This window comes from Aotus nancymaae, unplaced genomic scaffold, assembly GCF_030222135.1.
Source record: "Aotus nancymaae isolate 86718 unplaced genomic scaffold, 86718_ANA_hifiasm-v0.15.2.pri h1tg000067l, whole genome shotgun sequence".
NCBI lineage: Eukaryota > Metazoa > Chordata > Mammalia > Primates > Aotidae > Aotus > Aotus nancymaae.
Window position 1 is genome coordinate 1,204,991 of NW_026988482.1, and position 18,323 is coordinate 1,223,313.

General features: G+C 45.8%; 1 protein-coding gene across 3 annotated transcripts in view; it reads left to right on the forward strand.

Annotated features, from left to right (window-relative positions):
• The window catches only part of USP13 (ubiquitin specific peptidase 13), a 154,544-nt gene that overhangs the window by 100,472 nt on the left and 35,749 nt on the right, over nucleotides 1–18,323 (forward strand). For all 3 annotated transcript variants that reach the window (XR_010338916.1, XR_010338917.1, XM_064366828.1), the window contains 6 exons: nucleotides 6,610–6,698; nucleotides 8,939–9,061; nucleotides 10,563–10,589; nucleotides 11,495–11,638; nucleotides 13,998–14,164; nucleotides 16,017–16,170. Coding sequence is in view for 1 of the 3 variants with exons in the window: in XM_064366828.1 (XP_064222898.1) it covers nucleotides 6,610–6,698; nucleotides 8,939–9,061; nucleotides 10,563–10,589; nucleotides 11,495–11,638; nucleotides 13,998–14,164; nucleotides 16,017–16,170 (704 nt within the window). In the remaining 2 variants the exon portion in view is untranslated. The remainder of the gene's footprint in view (nucleotides 1–6,609; nucleotides 6,699–8,938; nucleotides 9,062–10,562; nucleotides 10,590–11,494; nucleotides 11,639–13,997; nucleotides 14,165–16,016; nucleotides 16,171–18,323) is intronic.

Consider the following 18,323-nt stretch of genomic DNA (forward strand, 5'->3'; position numbering starts at 1 on the left):
TCACACACATACAAGTTTTTTCCTCCACCTGCCACCTTAGTTGGCTTGACACAGTTGAGTCCTTGCCAACACACTCCACATCACTGCACATAACTGGAAGAAGAGTGCTTACAGTGCCATGAAACCAAGGGGGGTCTGAAAGTTTGGCTCCAGGAGTTTTGCTATGTTCAGATAATCTTGGACTATTTTTCTTTGAGGCTAAGATTGAGCTTTTGGCCAACAGACAGGGGATTAAAGGATGGAACAGCTGCTGCAGGCTGTTTGTACCCTGGCCTCAATAGAAGTTCATCATATATATATGTGTGTGTGTGTGTATATATATATATGTATATGTATATAATAATTCTTTTTTTTTGAGGAGTCTCCCTCTGCCACCCAGGCTGGAGGGCAGTAGTATGATCCTGGCTCACTGCAGCCTCCGCCTCCCAGGTTCAAGTGATTCTCCTGCCTCAGCCTCCCGAGTAGCTGGAAATACACCACACCTGCCTAATTTTTGTATTTTTTTTTTTTGAGATGGAGTCTAGCTCTGTTTCCCAGGCTGGAGTGCAGTGGCGTGCTCTCAGCTCACTGCCTCCCGGGTTCAAGTGATTCTCCTGCCTCAGCTTCTTGAGTAGCTGGGATTACAGGCATGTGCCACCATGCCCAGCTAATTTTGTATTTTTAGTAGAAATGGGGTTTCTCTGTGTTGGTCAGGCTGGTCTCAAATTCAAAACCTCAGGGGATCCGCATGCCTCGGCCTTCCAAAGTGCCGGGATTACAGGCATGAGCCACTGTGCCCAGCCAATTTTTGTATTTTTAGTAGAGAGCGGGTTTCACTATTTGGCCAGGCTAGTCTCAAACTTCTGACCTCAGGTGATCTGCCCTCCTCATCCTCTCAAAGTGCTGGGATTACAGGCCTCAACCTGTATTATTTGTTCTCTTTGAAACCCCTCTGTCAGGCTTCTGCTATGTTTCAGATCATAGACTTCATATGTTAAAAACAGGAAAGCAAAAACAGTTTATTTCAAAAAAGGAAAACAACCCATATTTGTTAAAATTGTTTTTTCAAAGCTCCATACCCAAGGGAGATGAATATCAGTTCATCTGGGTATCAGTTGCCCATCACTGGGTGAGTTTCCATCCTAGGACTGCTCAGCTGCAGGTGTGGGTGGCTGTGTGTATGTGCGTGTGTGTGTGTGCATGTGTGGGCGTGGGTGTGTACACACATGTGTGCATCTGTGCGTGTGTGCGCGCGCATGTGCGTGGGCCTGTTTGTGTCCTTGCAGATAACAGTTGGTGAGTTGTCAGGTTCAGCGTGAGAGATGCTTAATTACAACTCAGAGGTAACTCTGGGCAGTTAGAGCTCTACACTCTATTACTGATGGAAACATTTTAAAAAACCATTGACAGTAGCTTAAGACTGATTCCTGGAGCATTTATCCTTTCCTCTTGGTGCTTTTGTTCTGATTCCGTTTTGGAGGCGGAACGTGATTGTGGACCTGGAAGCTTAGACAGCCCCCAGCATCAGGTGTAAGCTGCAGAGTGGGGTATTCTTCACCTGCCTGGCCCTCGGCTACCCATTCTGCTCTTCAGCAAAGGGCCTGATGTCTTAGAAGTGCAGGTGTGACACTCTCTGGGCCTGCCTCTCCCTGTAAGTGTCCTGCCAGGAAGCAGCTTTCAACACCTGGAAATGGCCCGTCTTTAAAATGGGGACTGAGAGGCATGAGCTCTCCACAGACAGGCAGACTCCCTGAGCCCAGGGCTGCGGTCAGGAGACCCGGATTCTTCCCCTGCATCCACTTCCCACCTTATCTTCTGTCCTGGGGCAAAGTCACCGCCCAGTGTCCTTCCGTCTGGAATGGAGACATGATCTTGCCCGGTCTCTCCTCAGCAGTTGTAGGCAGTGTGAGCCCATCTACCTAGAATCCTTGAGGAGGGGTTTCTGCTTCCTGTGGCTCCTATGAGGACCTTTTTCCTTTTCCTTTCTGTCTGCATGCACCTCTTCCATACGTGAGAAGAATTAGTCCTGGGGTATCCATTTGTTAGCGATTAGAAGCTGGTCCTTGGAGAGAAGAAGACAGTGTTAAAGGCAGTAAGGCAGCTGCTGTTTATGGCACGTCTGCTGTCACCGGGGCACGTGCTGAGCCCTCCCATCAGTTGCATACTGCATCCTCTTAGTTGTCTGAGGCAGGTACCATTGTTTTCTCCTTTTATGAGGGAAGAAATAAAAGAAGTCATTGGCCAGTACGTGGCAGACACGGGACTCATTCCCATCTGACTGAGTTCAAACTCGAAACGCCGGTTATCGGCCCCCATACTCCTGGTCATGCTTGCTTATCCTTAACATTTTTATAGAGCCTTGCTTTTTCTTTTTTTTTTTTTGAGATGGAGTCTCACTCTGTCACCCAGGTTGGAGCGCAGTGGCGTGATCTCGGCTCACTGCGACCTCCACCTCCCAGGTTCAAGTGGTTCTTCTGCCTCAGCCTCCCAAGGAGCTGGGACTACAAGTGTGCATTACCATGCCCAGCTAATTTTTGTATTTTTAGTCGCGATGGGGTTTCACCATGTTGGCTGGGTTGGTCTCGATCTCTTGACCTTGTGATCCGCCCGCCTTGGCCTCCCAAAGTGCTGAGATTACAGGCGTGAGCCACTGCACCTGGCTATAATTTTTATGTTTTTAGTAGAGACGGGATTTTGCCATGTTGGCCAGGCTGGTCTTGAACTCCTGACCTCAAGTGATCCACCCACCTGGGCCACCCAAAGTGCTGGGATTACAGGCGTGAGCCGCCATGCCCAGCCAAGAGCCTTGCTTTTTCTTTATTATGATTTATCATGTTTCAAATATTAGTTTTGAGAAAACCAGTTCAGTGGGTTTCTAAGAGATCTTCTTTTTATTTCCAGCAATGTAGGCTGTGATTCAGTCTACATTTTGTTAATCTGGGGCCTTGGGTTTTTCTTTGTTACACCCAGAGCCTGAAAAGACCAGGAAGAGGCAGAGAGTATCCTAACGATCTTGGTGGAACTTGCATCAGGATGGGCCAGACATAAAGACCCTTCTCTTAAGTGATCATGAATAGACCGTGTGTGGGAAGAATATTAGTGCTTGGAAGGTTCATTCACCCAGCAAATATTATTGCTCACTTAGCATATTCTAGGCAATGTGTTGATCAAGACCTAATTCCTGCCCTGAGACAGCTCACAGATGAAGAGTTGAGAGGGAGAGATTTTTACTTACCGACCATCATTTATAAAGAGAAAAGCTTGGTGTGGGGTTGTGCAGCGCAGACTCCAGGTGGACGCCTGGTGTTCGAACGCCCCGTCTAGAACTTACTGGTGTGTGACCTTGGGTAGGTGATGTCACCATCAGCTCCGGCTTCCCTGTCTACAAAGTGGGGATAATAATGACACTTTCTTTACAGGGCTGGGGTAAGGATTTCGGGAGATAAGCCATATAAAGTGCTTCACGCGGGGCAAACACAGGACGAAATTGTTATTTCCGTTACATTTAGCTTCCAGTTTTTTGTCTTTGATGATATAATTTGAGTGAGGTGGATTGATGATTATGTTTTCAACAAGTAGACGGGGTAAGATTTTTTTTTTTAGTTAGGTTTTCAATACAGTTGACAATGTCAGGGAGAGGGATAGTTTATATTTCTTTCTCAACAAAATCTTTATCGTATTTTTGCCTTAATTGTAATTGGTGAACAATCAATATATTTTAAATAATGCTGACAGGTTGTTAACAGACACCGCAGTGTTGTCACTGGGACCTGTTCTAAGCACTTTATGTCTTAACTCATTTAATTCCCTTAACAGCTCTTCCAAGTAAATTTGCTGTCTATCTAGATCTCTGAAGGATTTACATTCTAATGGTCTTTATTAAAAACATATCATTTCCAAGGAAATTTTAATTCCAGAAATTAATTTTAGGAATAGAAGAATAAGCTGAGCGTAGTTTTTAACTTTGCTAGATGTGACTACTTGATGCTCCCAACCTGCAATAAATGAATGCAAAGCATAACGTTTGAGATGGATTTGAACAGACACGTATTGAACAGTTGCTACATGTGAGTGCTTCAACTTGAGACCCTATAGAGGTCACAAAGACGAATAAAGAATGTTTTGCCTGACAGGGCAAATATAATTTGAACACCATTAAATCTACTTTCTGGTGCTTTTAGGTTGGGTGTTACCCAAGACACAGTGATGTGTTAAATTATCGCTGCCCCAACCTTGAGTGATCCCACTACCCTACTGTGGTGTCACAGCTGCACCCCACCTTGATACCACAGAGCAGCTTCAAGTCTCAGGGGTCCTGAGTCATATTTTGGAAATTATTGATTCACCGATGTCTTCTGGTTGATTTCACTGTTTCGTATTTTCCACATTTTAAGCTAATGTGGTAGGAAGAGGAGATCAGAAAAATAACATTTTTACATTAGTTAAAATATCATGACTGAGTGTGGTGGCTCACACCTGTAATCCCAGCACTTTGGGAGGCCGAGGTGGGTGGATCACCTGAGGTCAGGAGTTTGAAACCAGCCTGGCCAACATGGAGAAACCTGGTCTCTACTAAAAACACAAAAATTAGCCAGGCATGGTAGTGGGCACCTGTAATCCCAGCATTTTGGGAGGGTGAGGCAGGAGAATCGCTTGAACCCAGGAGGTGGAGGTTGCAGCGAGCCTAGATCACACCATTGCACTCCAGCCTGGGCAATAAGAGCAAAACTCCATCTCAAAAAAAAAAAAATTATAATACCAGATGGAGTTGGTTGTTTTCTGGTGCAGTTGAGGACTTGGTGACATTTAAATAAGAATGGTGTTTACTACTACTTCTCAGAAGATGGCAAAACCTAATTAGAGGTAATATATCATTTCTGGAGAGTGAGCCTGGCCAGTAGTAGATTAGTTGCTTGGGATGAGAAGGCTCCTGTTTTCTGAACGTCTTTTATATCATTGCCTTTACTCTTCTACCAACTTTGTAATGGAGAGTTTGAGATACAGAGAATTTAAATAACTTGCCTGGGGCCAAATACAGATCAGTGACAGTTCAGTTCAGCATCCCAGGCTTCATAGCTTCTAGGTCTTCCACGACAAAGTAATCATGCTAATTCCTTGGGTATACACAGTGCTTTCTAGGGTGCCAGGTGAGTTCACATCATTTCGTGAACGTTGCACGGCCTGGCAGGCAGATGTGATTAAGTCCATTTTGTAGTCAGTGGATCGCCCGGACGTGGAGGGAATGAAGTGGCCTTTTGAAGGCCCACATCCACGTCTTCTGACTTTTTCCCATGTTCTGTCCCTGTGTTGTGCCTTTTCTCTACAGTAGAGGGCAGCAAACATTTGATTTGTTTTCCAAGTTCTGGGACGATGCCTGACAAATAGAAGGCAATGACTTAGATTTGAAAAGTGGGATAGGGAGGATATTCTAGAATTTTTTATTTTAAAAGGTATCTGTGACACCTGCCAACAGCTCATTTTCTTTTTTATATGTACCCACCACACCCCCATTGACTACACATAGAAATGGTTGTTAAAAACAAGCTGGTAAGTGTGGAGTGAATGAGCTGGAACTCGGGTGTGAATGTGGTGTGAGAGTTGGACAGTCTGGGTGTGAGATGGCCAAAGCCATGCCCAGGCGATGGGGCCTTTCTGAAAGTCTGAAGACAATTCAAGAGACTGCTGATGTGTATTAATTTTAAACTTCACGGCCCAGATTCAGATGTTTTAGATACTTATTTATAATATGCTATGGGTTAGGCACTGCAGTGTTTTAATGAGGCCTGGCATTTCCAGTAGTCAGCCTCAACCAGAGTTTCCGTCAGCCCTTCGTCTGCCAACTCTGTGCTGTAAGACAGTGACTCTGTGTGGAAGAGGAGGTGGGGCCGTTTCAGTGTCACCCGGGGAGCCTTTTCAAACCCCACATGCATATACACGATGCATGCATGTTGTCAACAGTTTAAAAATATGTATACTAAATTTTAGCAAGGATTTCAGAAAAAATAAATGGTTAAAAAGCACTTTTCAGAAATATACAACACCACAGCAAAGTAAAAGTAACAATTTTGAAACAGGTCTAAAAGCATTCTTTTTTTTTTTTTTCCTTTATGAGACAGAGTCTTGCTCTGTTGCCCAGCCTGGAGTGCAGTGGTGCGATCTAGGCTCACTGCAACCTCCGCCTCCTGTGTTCAAATGGTTCTCCTGCCTCAGCCTCCTGAGTAGGTGTGATTACAGGCGTGCCCCACCACGCCTGGCTAATTTTTGTATTTCTAGTAGAGACGGGGTTTTGCCATTTTGACCATACTGGTCTCAAACTCCTGACTTCAAGTGATCTGCCCACCCCGGCCTTCTGAAGTTCTGGGATTACAGGTGTGAGCCACTGCGCCTGGCCCCAAAAGCATTCTTAAAGGGCAACATTCTACATTAAACATTTTCTTCTTGTGAAAAGGCCAGGACAAGTGAGCAGGCGAGAGCGAGCGTGTGTCCACTTATGTGTCTGTGTTTGCGTGCGCCTCCTCTTCAGCCGTTGGAATGGCCGAGTGTGCCTCAGACAAAGCTGATGTGCTTTTTGAACTGTATTCACGATTCTTACTGCCTTGTTTCATTGATATGTCCCCTTGTGTTTCCCAGAACATCCCGCTTTGCCTCATTCCCCGAATACTTGGTAGTGCAGATAAAGAAGTTCACTTTTGGTCTTGACTGGGTTCCCAAAAAATTTGGTAGGTATCTTTTGCATGCTTTTGCTTAAAATATCAAATGAGCCATTTAAACAACATGGCATGTGAAAGAGCCCATGTAGTCGGCTGCCACACACAGCTCCATTTCATTCTTCATCACTCCCACCTCTCTGTTTGATAAGAACTGACGGCAAACATTGCTGCCTGCTTACCCACCCCTCTAGTTACGGCGGCTTCTGGAATGACCGGGTTCTAAGAGTGTAAACAGAATCCTCACATCGTCAGGAAAACAGCACTTTCCAAACTTTAACGTGCATAGGAATTACCTGGGATTTTGGTGAAATGCAGACGCAGATTAGGCGGGTCTGGGGTGGGCCTGCGATTCTGTTTCTCACAAGCTCCCACGTGCTGCTGGTGCACAGACCGCGCTTTGGGCAGCCGGTAGCCGAAGCTGAGGCAGGTGGATCATCTCTCCGCTGCCTGTGAGCAGGCAGGCATAGCTAATGACTTTCACTTACATCACATACGTTATTAATAATAAAATAGAAAAAGCCAGTTGCATTAGACAGTTAAAGGATGTGATTTTGGCTTCGTTAGGCTTTCTTTGTGCTAATTTTAGAGGTTCCTGACTGTTAGTTTTCCAGACAGTGTATAAAAGCCTTTCTCCAGCATTATGATCTAATACAAAGGGCACTACTAGGTTGTCCTCAGTGCTGTGGAAGAAAGTGCTTTGGATTATTTGCCAGTCTTTTAAAGTTTTTATGTTTTTAAGTACCTAAGGAAAAAACCCAACTCAGTCTTACGCTGATTCAGCACTCGTCTGAAGGGGATAGTTAAGGACGTGGAATCGGCTGCAGTGACTTCCTAGAGACCGTCAGCACTAACAGTCACGCAGTGCTTGTTTGCCACGCGAAACCGTGCTGTGCTGTTACGATCCTGCAGGAGGCACCCCTTGTCCTGGCAGAACAGTTTCGTGAGCAGCGGAAGCAGAGAGAGTGCGGGAGGCTGACCACTCAGCTTTTCTTCCCCGGACCTGAGAAGTACCCGAGGGGAAGAAACTCTTGCTCTGAAGGCTTCGAACCGCCGTGGACACGGCTCGCCCGTTTTCTTTGTCCTTGGCGTTTCTGTAAAGGAATATAAAATTTGAATCAGATTTCATTGACTTGCTGAATTTTAAGGAACCTCAAAGTTTTATTTAATGAACCTGAATTTTTCTCTTAAGGAACAGTTGTGTTGATTTTCTTGGGGTTTTGCTACTCCCTGAAATTTAAATTTGCTTTTTAAATTAAGCTTTGTTTTTGGGTTGTTGTTTTAAAATAGGATTTATGTACCTTGCCCCATAACTGATTTTGGGGACAGTATTTTCAGGTTGTTTACTAGCCCAAAAGATGTACCTTATACCGACATTTGAACCCATTTTTCGTTAGTGTACTCATCTTGACAGGGTATTAGTCTGAGAGATTTTGTATTTGAATAAGTCTACACCACAGTGGAGCCAAGAAGTTACCAAATGCCCTGTAGAGACCCTACACTTGAGTCAGTTAGTTTCTTTAAAACTTCATTCTTATTCAAACCATAGAATGTTCACAGCACCGTCATGATCTGAGAATGAGTTGCATCATCACATGGGATTGCAAAGCCAAATGCCTGGGAAGGACAGGGTAATTAATAATCGAAATGAAAGAAGGGGGCTGAGTGTAGGAAGCTCACAGCTCTCTTGGCCTTGCTCGGGTATTCCCGTTGTGAATAAAGAGATGAGCTAGAAAAACTGATAAGAATCAGACTGGCACAAGTACGATGCTCAGGGAGCGACAGGGCCCTGGGGTGCATGTCAGACTCGCATTGCCCGCTGTCTGGGGTAGAAACTGAAGATCAGCTCCAGACAGGTGTTACTGTAGGAGGACATGCAACAGCTTACGCTTTTCCAGATAAGCTGGAAATCTAACTTAAATCTTCTGATTTAAAAATTAGAATTTGTTGTCAACACTTTTAAAGTGTCGAACAGATTGTGGGGGCCACACATGGCTTTGGGCTGCCGGTTTGTGACCTCGGGCTTAAGTGATGTGCTCTCGTTGGGTGTGAAATCCTGCCACCCCCTGTACTCCCCGGGTTCTCTACTGATAGCCCGCCAGTCTTCATGAGTCTGCCGGTCGGGAGACATATTCTAGGGAATTGGAAACATCCCTTAGCTCTGCCTAGATGCGTGCACGTAGTCACCATGCTGGTGTTGTAACAAGGTGACTGTGGACAGCCCCGCCGGTATAATCTCTCTCCTTTTGCAGATGTTTCTATCGATATGCCAGACCTGCTTGATATCAGCCACCTCCGAGCCAGGGGGTTGCAGCCGGGAGAGGAGGAACTTCCGGACATCAGCCCCCCCATCGTCATTCCCGATGACTCCAAAGGTACCATCTCCTGCCAGGAGAACACGCTCGACCCTCACACCGTGTTCTCTAGGAACACTTCCCTTTCAGCACTCTGTCGCTGCTGCCACCGCCGCCTTCCTGTGATGTAACCCCCACCAGCACACAGAAGGGAGGCGTGGCTGCAGCAGGAAACGTGAAATAGACATTGCAGCAGGCACAGACCCGTCATGCGTGGTTGAAATGGACAGTGTTTTTCTGTAGGGTCTCACTCTGGGAAGCTGTGTCATTGCATTCTGGGGAATGCCTTTGGGCAACCTGAAGGGGAAATTCAACAGTGTGAGTTGGTTTTAAAAACCGTGACGGCATCGCAACTCCCCAGCTCTGTAACTGCTTTGGAGAAAGCAAGAGGTTTGAGTTTCTCTTTGACTTGTGACCCTGTCACTGGTCATTGTTCAGAATACATAACTTTTTCGTGGAAAAAGACATGCCAGAAATAGTTGCCCCACCTTTGTGGGTTCAAAAACAGTGTCAGAAAAATCTTGGTTTAATTTAGCTCAGTTATCCTGATTGACTCGGTTTCATTCTGGCTTTGTTCGCTCACTGCCTGGTGAGTTACTCAGGTGAACTAACTCGCAATGACCGAGCACTCTGGGACCCTCTCCTAAAGGGTTTCCGGAAACAGTCAGTGTTACTGGTGACTGTGATCAGGTATAAAGGAAGCGTAAGGTGAGTCTAGAAGGAGCAAGACAGATTCAGACAGACATCTGTGTGTGTTCTCTGATGTTGGGTCAGATGCTAAATTATAGCGAGAGAGTTAGAGAAGGGACGTTGTAGGTCACGGAGTTCAGGTGGTTCATTAAAGGGGTTGAGGAAGGATCCGCACGGGCATCAGATACATACAGGATGGCTTGTTAGTGCTGCTCCGGCTCTCTCTGATACCCATAATAGAATCTTTGGATCGTAGTTGCATAAAACTCTTAGAAATACAGACAGAGGCTGGATACAGTGGTGCACACCTGTAATCCCAGCACTTTGGGAGGCTGAGGTGGGAGGATCACTTGAGCCCAGGAGTTCGAAACCGGTCTGGTCAGTATAGTGAGATACCATCTCTACAAAAAATAAAAAATTTACAAATTAGCTAGGCGTGGTGACTGGTGACATGTGCCTGTAGTTCCAGCTACTCAGGAGGCTGAGTCAGGAGGCTGAGTCAGGAGGCTCATCTGAGCCCAGGAGCCACGATTGCTGCCCCACCCTCTGGCCTGGGCGACAGAGTGAGACCCTGTCTCAAAAAAAAAAGTTTTTTTCAAGAAGAAATAATAGGGAGATAATAGGGAAATAGTAGTTTGTTCAGATAATGATCGGAGCATCACGGTGTATTGCTTTCTCTCCTCGCCGAGGCTGGGGCGGTCTGTGTGGGGTTGCGGGTTGACAGAAGTGAGTGGCTCCCCGGGAGTGGGGAGGGCACTGGGGTTACCCTGGATCAGCAGGTTTTCTTTTTCTAAAACTCTTCTCATTTTCTGTCCTCTCCCTTAATTTCCAGATCGCCTGATGAACCAACTGATAGACCGTATGTATCTTTAAAAATGTTTCTCAAGTCTTATTGTTATTACTCTGATGAACCTGTGTGTGAGAGTTGAGTACAGAGCCATTGTTCTGTATGTCTGTATGTGCTGCTTTGCCCGGGTGGGAACGATTCTCTGTCCGCTAGTCAGTGACTTGCTGATCAGGTGGCCTGTGGGGCTCAGGAGAGTGACCGTTAGCATGAGGCTAAGCAGCCCTGGGTCAGAATCTTGGCCCGCCATTCCAGTTTTTCTCCTCTTTTGGTATAATTTGAGAGCAGTGTGTATGTGTCTGTATCCGTATATATGCACAGATTCACACACATCTCTACCAATATCTATATATTATTAACAAAAGAAAACAAAGCTTTCTGTGTCTGAGCCCAAGTTACTTTGTAAATCTGTCTTTCAGTGTTTTAAACTTGCATAATTAAACAAGGAACTTTTTCCTTCTCTACTTAACATTTGGACGGCTTCCTACGATTGCCAGGTGGATGTAAAGGCCTGCAGTAACTTTCTGTGAGGTTTAAGGAACAGGCTTCATCGGCTATAGACAGTGCTTCCTCTTCAAGTTTCAGCTGCAGGAGAGGCTGCTGGAGAGGTTTTGAGGATGCTCTGAAATCGTTCTGAGAATTGTTTTTCTCTAATTTCCTATGGGGAGATTCGGTGTATTCCCAGATTGGATTGTCCAGGTAATTAACCTGGGTCCTATTTGGGTCAAAGATGTAAACTTAGCCCAAATAGCTTAATATTTGGATGGCTTACAACAAAACTAAACAAAGGGAGACCGTTATTTACACCCAACAAAATAGCACTCTTTGTGTAGCGTGTGGATGAGAGCGTGATGAGCAGCTAAGACAAGAAGCAGTAGCGTTTCCTTTTTCACACTGGACTGTCCTGTTGTGCTCTGTAGCATCAGACATTGATGAGTCGTCAGTGATGCAGCTGGCCGAGATGGGTTTCCCTCTGGAAGCATGTCGCAAGGCCGTGTACTTCACTGGAAACATGGGCGCCGAGGTGGCCTTCAACTGGATCATTGTTCACATGGAAGAGCCAGGTAGGTGGCGGGAAAACGGGATGGCTTTGGAGTCTGACGTGACCCTCAGTGATGCTACGTCCTGGTCCTTCCACGGCCCCTGTGGATGAATCCCTAGAAAATGACTTTACGGTTCCTCATCTGCTGCAGCGGGAGGAGAAAGCTAGTCTTTGTCTTTCTTCTTTTTTTAAAAAACAACAGCTTTATTGAGATATAATTCATCCCTTTAAAGTGTGTGGCAAAAAGACCAATAGAAAGATTTAGTGTATGCTTCTAAGAAATGCTGAGAACTTGAAATGAAAGCGTGGACATGAAGAAATGGAGGCTGTCTAGTTAGCTTTTTCTTTTATCTACTTTTTTAGGCTATAATGTATACATTCATTTACAGTGTACCTTCCGGTGGTTTTTAGTAAATTCAGAGTTGTGCAGCCATGACCACTATCTAATTTTAGCACATTTTGTACCCTCCAAAAGAAATCTCGTGTATTAGCAGTCACTCCCCATTTTCCCATCACCCCAGGCCCTGGCACCCAGGAATGTGTTTTCTAGATCAAGGGATCTGCCTGTTTTGGACATTTCACATAAATGGAGTCATATATATGAGATCTTTTGTGTTTGGTTTAGATCACAGCATAATGTTTTCAAGATTCATCCATTTGTCACATGTGTTAATACTTTATTCCTTTTTATGGTGAAATAATATAGTCTATTGGGCTGCGTGTGAAGGCTCACACCTGTAATCCCTGCACTTTGGGAGGCTGAGGCAAGTGGATCACTTGAGATCAGGAGTTCAAGACCAGCCTACTCAACATGGTGAAACTCTGTCTCTATTAAAAATGCAAAAATTGGCTGGGGATGGGGGCAGGCGCCTGGAGTCCCAGCTACTTGGGAGGCTGAGGCAGGAGAATCGCTTGAGCCCAGGAGACGAGCTGAGATTACACTATTACCCTCCAGCCTGGGCAACAGAGCAAGACTCTGTCAATAATAAAAAATAATAGTCTATCGTAATATACTACATTTTATTAATCTTTATCAGCTTATAGACATTTGAGTTATTTACATTTTTTGGCTTTTATGAGCAATGCTGCCATAAACATTTTTGTACAAGTTTTTGTGTGGATGGACGTTTATTTTTACTTCTCTTGAGTGGAATTGCTGTGTCATACGGTGACTCCATATTTAACTTTTGAGGAACTACCGAACTGTTTTACACAGTGGCTGAACCATTTTACATTTCCACCAGTAAGGAATGTGAGTTCCGGTTTCTCTGTATCGGCCTAACCTTTATTATGACATTTTTTAGCGTACCCATCTCAGTGTGTGTGAGGTGGTGTCTTGGGGTTTCGGTGTGCATTTTCCTAATGACTGTGACATTGAGTATCTTTGCATGTGTTTACTGACTGTGTATCTTATTTGGAGATGTGTCTATTCAAATTCTTCATTTCTAATGAAGTTATCCTTTTATTGTTCGGTTCTAAGAGTTCTTTTCATATTCTGGATGCAAGTTTCTGTGAGATTTATGGTTGGTAATTTCCCCCTATTCTGGTGTTTTTTCACTTTCCTGATGGGATCCTTTGAGGCACAAAAAATGTAAACAATTTTTAAAAACTTTTTTCTTTTATCACCTGTGTTTTTTGTATTGTAGCTAAGAATCCATTGCCTAATCCAATGGCAAAAAGATTCACTCCTGTTTTCTCCTACGGTGATCATGGTTTGAGCTCCCACATTTAGGTCAGCGGTCCATTTCGGGTTAATTGTGTGTGTGGTGTGAGGCGAGGTCTGACTTTATTCTTTTGTATGTGGATATCCAGTTGTCCCAGCATCATTTGTTGAAAGTAATGTCCTTTCCCCACTGAATGGTCTTGTTGAAAATCAGTTAACCACAGGTATATGGTTTTATTTCTGGAATCTCAGTTCTATTTAATTGATATGTGTATCTGTCTTTATACCAACACCAGACTGTCTTTTTTTTTTTAAAGACAGAGCCTTGCTCTTTTGCCCAGGCTGGAGTGCAGTGGTGCGATCTCGGCTCACTGGCTCACTGCAACCTCCGCCTCTGGAGTTCAAGTGATTCTTGTGACTCAGCCTCCTGAGTAGCTGGATAACAGGCATGCACCACCACGCCCTGCTGATTTTTGTATTTTTAATAGAGACGGAGTTTTGCCATGTTGGCCAGGCTTGTCTCCAACTCTTGACCTCAGTTGATCCACCCGCCTCGGCCTCCCAAAGTGCTGGGTTGACAGGTGGGAGCCACCGCGCCGGGCCCAGACTGTCTTGATGATTATAAATTTGTAGAATCATATTTTTTTCTTGTTAGTGTTGTTTGTTGCAGTACAAAAAAGAAAAAAGGAAAAGACTGGAGTGTGGTTATCTTCCTCAGATTTTGCTGAACCGCTGACCATGCCTGGTTACGGAGGGGCGGCTTCTGCTGGAGCCTCTGTTTTTGGTGCTACTGGATTGGATAACCAGCCTCCAGAGGAAATTGTAGCTATCATCACCTCCATGGGATTTCAGCGAAATCAGGCTATCCAGGCACTGCGAGCAACGGTGAGCATGAGACTGTGTGTGCGCACGTGTGTGTGTGTGCACGCACATGTGTATGTCAGTGTATGTGTGTGCATGTATGAATGTGTGTGTGAGTGAATGTGTGTGTCTGAGTGTGTGCACGTGTGTGTGACTGCATGTGTGTGTTGTATGTATGTGTGAGTGCATGAGTATGTGTGTGTACGTGTGTATATGTCAGTGTGTGCGTGTATGAGTGTGTGTGAATGTGTGTGTGTCTGTGACAGTGAGTGTGTGCATGTGTGTATGTGAGTGTGTGTATGTGTGTGTGTTTGTGTGTATGAGGTGCATGTGTGTGTGTGAATTTATTTCTGTAGCAGTTAAGACTTTCCAGTGTACTTTGATCATTTTGATTCATGTTCAGTTCGTCAATGAATCTCACCATAGCCCATAAAGATTTATTTGTATATCGTACACATAAAGCTAAAATAAATAATTTTTACACAGAGAATTTAAGAAGAAGGTGATAATAAAGCTGGGATAATATGAGCAAATCGAGAGAAACTTATCACCTTGAATGTTTGTTAATAGGGGGGTCACAGATTTGACTTGGAGCCTGCTTGTGGCCCTAGAGGAAAGAGGGACACATGAAATCCCATGTTCAGTAAGAAGTCCTTTAAGAGATGTAATGCTTTTCTGGGACCAAGACCTTGGATAAATGTCTCTTAAAAGTCCTCATGCAAGACTGAACGCCTCCTTGGAATTCTCTGCTGCATTTTCTCTCTGTAGAAAGAGGAGGTTCTTCTGGTAGTTGTGAGCTTCTTGATTCAAGAAACAAGGGACCCTGAAACTTTAGGGTGGACGAGTCCCTTCTGCAGAGCTGATATCTGTTTAATATTCAGGGAAAGTACTTAAAAAAAACCCATCCTTTCATCTTGTCTTAGTGGAAAAAAAAAGAAAAAAACCAAACTCAAAACTAAAACCAAAAAAACCCATCCTTCCTGGTCACACCACAATCCATTTTTGAGTAGATATCTGGTCTCAACCACTCCTTGCTATCCTGATGGAGTGCCTGCGGGGTCCGCTGCTGAGGTCACTGTGGCTCTTGACTGTCTCAGGAGAACGTGGCTAGAACAGTCGGTCTCCCTTTCAGATGCTTGAAATATCTCCACCGGAGTTTGCATTGCTTGGGGCCTTTCTTGTGCTCCACTCATTTTATCTGCCTGTTTCATTAGAGCTTCTGTATCTCTACACATTCTTTAACCTGCCAGTGATGTCACAAGCTGAGAAAGATGGAAATATTTTTATGGCCAATTAGTTTGAAGTACATGGAGTCCAGTTTAAACAATTATACTTAACTAATCAGTGTTGTCGTCATTAATCAAGATGTTAATCTTGTCTTTACCGCAGTTCAACCATTTTAGCAACATTCCCGGAGAGAAGGCTCTCACGCAGGACTCACACCAGCATCCCTCTACCGTGCAGAGTTATCTGCAGAAAATAGAGTTGGTAGGGGAGGTGGCGTGTGCAATTAAAGTGGCTTTAGAGAGAGCTGCACTTAAACAATGCCACGCCCTTGGTTACCCCACACCTGTCATCAGCGTCTTCCTCAGAAATGCTGGGCGAACGTTGATACAGGCTTCGGGATGCTGATCTGATGCTTGGAACTGTTTTCCGGTGAATCCAATTACAGATGTCAGCCGGGAGACTCGTGGAATGCCAGGCCAGCGGAATCTGCACGTCACGGGGAGGCAGAGCTGCTCACGCAGTGGCACTCAGGACTAGTGAATTCAGGCCTCCTTCCCTGTCTGTGTGACATCTAGTTGACATGGTCAGGACACAGTGAGGCCTGAGGCTGCACGCATCGTAAAAACGCGTGTTTCTCTTTTGTTGCTAGAATCACAGCCTGGAAAGAGCACTGGATTGGATCTTCAGCCACCCTGAGGTTGAGGAAGACAGTGATTTTGTGATTGAGATGGAGAATCACGCCAATGCCAACATTATTTCTGAGGCCAAGCCTGAAGGACCTAGAGTCAAGGATGGACCTGGAAGTAAGTTCTCACCTTAGAGGCCGTCTAGCAGTCACGACTACACACCCAGCTCACGCCCTTCCGTCCCAGCGCGACATAGTCAAGCCTTCGCTTGAATATTCATTCAAAACTTAGCACAGATCCTGTCTGCTTAGAAATGGTGCCATTTGCTCCTTCGCGTAGGCCCCGGGGATCTGATAAAGTCATGCCACAGTCACGTTGCTTGGTTGTATGTGTGCCTAAGTTTAGGGCCAGCCTTGACTTTGTTCCGTTGAGGTAAAATTTCTTCATGGACTGTGGGAGCTTTTGTTAAAAGAAAACATCTGTTTTCATGGTCGTGTTTTTGAGTAGTGTGAAGTCTCATCCTTGACTGCACCCTTACCAGAACCAACTGCTGAAAGCATTCTGAGGGCTTGTCTCAGGATGACAGGAGGAGGGGCCGCAGGCCATTGTTGTGCTTTTGTTTTTTGTTTTTTTTTTAACACTCAGTCTCTCTCTTGTCCACCAGGCTGGAGTGCAGTGGTGCGATCTCGGCTCACCGCAGCCTCTGCCTCCCAGGTTCAAGCAATTCTCCTGCCTCAGCCTCCCGAGTAGCTGGGAATACAGGTGCCTGCTGCCACACCCAGATAATTTTTGTATTTTTAGTAGAGATGGGGTTTCACCATGTTGGTCAGGCTAGTCTCAAACTCCTAACCTCAGGTGATCCACCCGCCTCGGCCTCCCAAAGCTCTGGGCTGACAGGTGTGAGCCACTGTGCCGGCCTGTTCTGCCTTTTAATATCAAACACTTATGTATGTCACTCTGTGTCACACACTGTTCTAAGCACTTTGCATATCAACGCTCATGTAACCCTCACTACAGCTGATTTTACAGGTGAGGAAATAGAGGCACAGGCCGGGCGCAGTGGCTCACGCCTGTAATCCCAGCACTTTGGGAGGCCGAAGCAGGTGGATCACGAGGTCAAGAGATCGAGACCAGCCTGGCCAACATGGTGAAACACCGTCTCTATTAAAAATACAAAAAATAGCCAGGCATGGTGGCACGCGCCTGTGGTCCCAGCTACTCAGGAGGCTGAGGTGGAAGAATCGCTTGAATCCAGGAGGCAGAGGTTGCAGTGAGCCGAGATTGCGCCATTGCACTCCAGCCTGGCGATAGAGCAAGACTCCGTCTCAAAAAAACAAAAGAAAATAGAGGCACAGAGAGATTGGGTACCGTGCCAGAGGCCACACAGCGTGTAACAGATGGAGCCAAGGTTCAAACCCAGAATCCATGTTCTTAACCGTTGTGACATCCTGCTTCTTGGGCTGTCATTGCCTACGGAATAATGTTCAGGCTCTTTGTCTTGGCACCCAGCCCCTCCTGCAGTCGGCTCCCAGCCCAGCTGGTCTCCCAGGGACACCTCTGCAGTGTCTGTGTCTGCAGCTGGGGCGCCTGAGACCGTAGCCGCGTTCTCGGCCTACTCAGCTGTCAGCAGCTCTCTTCCACTTACCTGCAGACGCTCGCTCAGGTTGACCTGTTTGTGAACGAGCTTTCTCTCCCTTCACCGCCTGCCGAAATTCTCGTCATTGCTTAGCACTGGGCCACGGATTCCATTTCTCTGGACTGCCTCCTAGAACCTTGCCGTAGTCGGCTCGTGCTTCCTCGTGTGCTGGTATAATTGTACCAGAATGAAAACTGCTTGCATTGTGCCGTCCTCAGTCCTCACAGTCACCGCGTGTGGTACGTACCATTATTATGCCCGTTTTACGGGCGAAGAACCTGACACAGAGAAGTTAAGTAGAAGCTTGTCAAGGTCCCAGAGCTAGTGATGGGTAGAACCGGAATTCCAGGGCAGGCAGTCTGCCCCCAGAGCCTGTGCCTGAAGCCGCCGTAATGCATTGTTAGTTCTTCTGTTTTCTTTTGAGACAGTCTCACTCCATCACCCAGGCCGGAGTGTAGTGGCACAGTCTTGGCTCACTGCAGCCTCTGCCTCCCGGGTTCAAGAGATTCTCGTGCGTCGGCCTCCCGAGTAGCTGAGGTCACAGGTGCGGGCCACCATGCTTCATTGTTAGGCTAACGAATTGGTCTTGCAATAAAATTACTTCTGTAGATGTTGGTGCCTGCCATTCGACTAGGAGCTTGCCCAGGGCAGAGGCCATTTGACTTTTATAGAACTCGTGGTGCTAGACATGTAG